The 4,328-nt window shown below is 31.7% G+C and overlaps 1 protein-coding gene across 1 annotated transcript; it reads right to left on the bottom strand.

Moving 5' to 3' along the window:
• Positions 1 to 322: 322 nt before the first annotated feature.
• Positions 323 to 3,727, bottom strand: LOC107876050 (FCS-Like Zinc finger 10). Its single transcript, XM_047413697.1, has 3 exons — positions 3,396 to 3,727; positions 2,480 to 2,681; positions 323 to 1,503 (listed from the first exon to the last, which is right to left on the bottom strand). The coding sequence occupies exons 1-3, from the start codon at positions 3,671 to 3,673 to the stop codon at positions 1,474 to 1,476; spliced, it is 510 nt and encodes a 169-aa protein (XP_047269653.1). The 5' UTR covers positions 3,674 to 3,727; the 3' UTR covers positions 323 to 1,473.
• Positions 3,728 to 4,328: the final 601 nt, after the last annotated feature.

Here is a 4,328-nt window from a genome sequence, read left to right as displayed (position 1 = left end):
TTTTTGATTTCCTTATTTATAACCTAAGAATATTGAAAAAAAAAAGTCAAAATACTTGGGGTCTAGAAAGGACAGGATGTAAGCAAGTTTTGCCATTACCTCACGAAGGTTGAGAGACTCATGTTTTCGAAAAAACCCCACTCAATCACCTCATGGAGATAGAGAGGTTAGTAGAGAGTCTATTTCCGAAAGACCCTGGCTCAAGTGCTGGAAATTAGTTAATACACAAGTATAATTAAGCAAAAGTTAATTGATACTTTTGAACAAGTGTGTGGCTCTGCTATCTTTGACGACAATAATAACGACAAATAACAACGGTAATAGCTAGTAGCGACAATAATATGCATATCCTTCATTTCCAAATCCAACACTTGTATGTTATAAATAATAATCTGCAACCAAACTATGTAATAATCTATCAAGACTATGCTTTAAACAAAAAAATGCTTGGTACGCCAGTACGCCAAATCAAGGAAGAGAAAAATAATTGCCTAATTAAGTTTCTTCAAAAGAAGGACCTTGATATTGCCTGGTTGATCATCTCCTTCTTCATCATCATCTTTTCTTGTCATAATATAAACCATGGGCAATGGTCTAAGTTTCCTTTTCAATTGGTAAGTCTCACACTCCAATCCCAGATGCCATTCAACTTTACATTTAACACAAAAAACTCTCCAACACTTTGGACATGCCCTAATCAAACCCCTTTTGTCATCAGTCAACTTACCTGAACAATCCCCAAAAGGACACTCAATTTCCTTACACGAAGCCAAAGCCTTAGTTTCAAGAACCGCGTCACGCCATTGATTAAAAAAATTCAGGTGGCACGAAATATTTATTAACCCTAAAATTTCCCTTGCAGTTCGATGCTGGACAATTTGCCTCTAAAAGATCTTCTTTAATCCTTTCTCGCATATAATTATTTAGGCATTCTTCACAGAACATATGCCCGCAGCCACCACGTTTCATGTTATTACATATCGTACAGTACACGCACGATGATTCACCTCTTTCATGTATGCTGCTCGCAGTACCGATCTTTCCGTTAATTCTTACTAGTCTACACGACGTGTCAATGCCTTTCTTTTTAACGTCCTTAACCATAGGAAAATCAAATTCAAGTTTCTGGACTGAGTTGAAAATAGCTTCTTGTAACTGCATATCGTCATCATCAACCGACTCACAGTTATTTTCAGTTTCTTCTTTTATATTATCACCTCCAGCTCCATCTTTCTTGTTCATCAAGTTTTGGTTGCAGCGACGACGTTGACGTTTGTTCATCAAGTTTTGGTTGCGGCCACTCATCTTCCCATGTCCTTGTCTAATTCGTCTGCCTTACTTTCGTTGGTGTTTTATTTAGTTTTGGAAGTACTTGTTGATTAGGGTATATGGTGTCTTTAATCCTAAAATAATTGGGACAAGTTCCGAAAGTTTACTTATTTTGAAGTTCTTGAGAAGGTATTATTGTCTATTTCAAATATGGGTATAAACCAACCGCTGTATCTGTTTAAAGAAAATTTAACCAAAAGTCAAATATCTAAAAATAAAAGGTCAAACCTATCGTACGTGTCAATAATTAATATTGCAACATAAAGGACACTCATGCAATTCATTTATGCAACACAACAACAACCTACCTCGCGTATTTCGATAAAGTAGTTCCGAGGTGGGTAAGTATATGTAGTCCCATCTCGAATGAGGTAAACAAATTGTTTTTGATAGACTTTCGGCTCACGACACAACACTAAAAAGACGTAATTAAGACAAAAACAATATAGAATAATACACTAACAGATAATAACAGAAACAAAACCCCACAGTGTATTTACAATGAACGAAAAATTATCAAAAACATGCATCTTACGACTACTGACACGACTACAAACAAAACACAAAATTAATTCATGATTAATCATCATATATGTGTCTCTCATCAATGACACACATGGCAGATCTGCTAACGTATTGTTCGACATAAAATAGTCTCTGTTCAAACTTTGTACTTGTGTTAAAAAAGTTACGTACTTGATATCTTTAATGTAATTTATTTCGACTCAGTAAACAAAAATAAAATGATACATAACTCATAAACTTAAAAATCTAAATTCGTTTCAGACAATAAACTTTTCTGTTAAACTATGAAATTCGTACTTCACTAATTCCAATTTTTTCATTAGTACTCTCTCCGTTTCGTTTTATGAAATCAAGAGTATTTTATTATATTCTTCCAATACTACCCTCAACATTCAATGACTAAACAAAATATATTTACTCAATTTTATATTTTTAAAGTATAATTAATAAGACTAATTTGATAAAATTAACCCCCTAATAAATACTTTCTTAAGGAGAGTGCCAAGTAAAAAAGGGTCAACTGTTTTGATACGGAGGAAGTACGTAATTCAATTTGAATTCTAGTGCTACAAATTTACTAGATTGTGGACCACAAATTTGAGGACTATGAGATGGTGAATGTAACTTGATTTGCTGAAGACGATAGCTTGCCATGCTGCTGGAAATCCTCCGATGCAACGGTATTTTGCCTACACCGGCCAGCTCCTCGACTACGTTGACGGACTAAGGATGCTAACATTTTTTTAGTATAAGTTTCAATTTTTTTCAATTCATCCAAGTATATCTGCTTATTCCTGCAGTCAGCACTGCAGAACCCTAGCTCACCCCTGCATTAATTAATTAAAATCAATCATAAATTAAGTTATCCAATGTTGAACATGATGTCTATCAAAATTTGATGCACATTATATTAACTCTGAGGAAAAATAAATGTCCTTTCGAATTTATGTGACATCATTGAGCCAGTAGTGACGTCAAGAGCTTCGCTAAGTGTATTCAATGTTTACACATATGCCATTGTATTGTGCATTGAGTTTAAGAATTATTATGGAGTGATTTTTGAAATTTGTGTACAAAAAAAAAGCAGGCCAAAAAGACATTTGTTTGGTTAGAACACCCTATTGAAAAGTCATTATTTTTTATTTAAATTTCCCACTGAAAAATGTGTTTACGGCTATTTCTACTGATATTTTGATTGAATTAGTTAAAAATGAAAAATACAAAGTGTTTCCACACAAGAATTAGGAAGCTTCTTAGCATTTCAATGAGAATTCATTTTTCACAATGTGTATTCTCGTGAGCTGGTTCGGGGAAAAATGAGTGGGAAAAATCAAATTTTATAACACAAATTTCTCATTGATTCTATGTGGAAAAAACCTCTTTCTAATAGTGGAGTGATCTCATTAAGGATAAAGTAAAATTTTAAAATTCACTTATTTCTAAATAAGAATTAAAATGTGGACTTTTTTAAACAAACTAAATAGTAAATTAAAGTATCACATAAATTGAGACCACAGGATAAAGAATAGTAATGTAGGTACCTGTAAATGTAGACTTCCTTGTGCTGGCTAATTGCTTTATGGCAGAAGAAACAAGATTTGAGAAAGCAATTAGAGTGCTGATCAAGAGAATTCTTACAACATTGATCTGTAATATGATTCATAAGGTAGATTATGGATTCAATTTTTCTGAATTTTGAAAAATTCACATCTTTTAAAAGCTTCTGAGCAAGTAATGACGAAACTAAACGTCTTTGCTTACTATTAACTTCATAAGCTAAAGTACATTTATGCTTTTCTTTCAGTTCTGTAAAACCCATTTGATTTATTTGATTGTCAAAAAAAATAGTAAGAAGAAGGAGATGTACAAAAGCTAGAGAAGTGATGTTGGGTGTTTATATAGTGGTAACATGTTTGACCATCAAACTACTTTTATTAAATAGGAATAACTTAATAAAACATGTTTTGTACTTATTATTTTTGTATAAACATAAAAATACAGAGTAGTTTGAATAAGACAAGAAGAAATTTATAAATTTAAACATGAACATACATGTCATATCTCTTTCCCTCTTAAAACGTACAAAAAATACGCTTAACGCGCTTCCAATTAGACGGTCCTTATATTCCTCACGTTTTAATTGTTACCTTCATTTTTCACCATAATATGTCCCTCTGTTACGATAAAATATTATTTCTCCGTTTCATTTTACTTGTTACAATTTAACTTAATACGTTAATTAAAAAAATAATTAATAATATAACTACTTTATTATAGTACCTCTATTAAATGATATTTACATTTTAATTTGGAAAAAAAATAATTAAAATAAGGGTCAAAAAGAAAAAAAGAAATTGTCTTTTTTTGAGTGTCAAAAATAACAAGTAAAATAAAAATATAATTAAAAAATTTATGACAAGTAAAAGGGAACAGAGCGAGTATTAAATTTTGTTTTGGTGTTAAACGTGAAAATT

This window comes from Capsicum annuum, chromosome 6 (genome assembly GCF_002878395.1).
Source record: "Capsicum annuum cultivar UCD-10X-F1 chromosome 6, UCD10Xv1.1, whole genome shotgun sequence".
NCBI lineage: Eukaryota > Viridiplantae > Streptophyta > Magnoliopsida > Solanales > Solanaceae > Capsicum > Capsicum annuum.
Note: the sequence above shows the minus strand (reverse complement) of the source record. Positions and strands in the feature narration are given on the sequence as shown.

What these genes read in the sequence shown, in the direction of transcription:
- LOC107876050 (XM_047413697.1), bottom strand. Translation starts at nt 3,673, where the DNA reads ATGGGTTTTACAGAACTGAAAGAAAAGCATAAATGTACTTTAGCTTAT. An exon ending in AAGGAAGTCTACATTTACAG is followed by an intron (nt 2,682 to 3,395) that starts GTACCTACATTA and finishes TAATTAATGCAG; the next exon opens with GGGTGAGCTAGGGTTCTGCA. An exon ending in TATCGTCTTCAGCAAATCAA is followed by an intron (nt 1,504 to 2,479) that starts GTTACATTCACC and finishes TTCTTTAAACAG; the next exon opens with ATACAGCGGTTGGTTTATAC.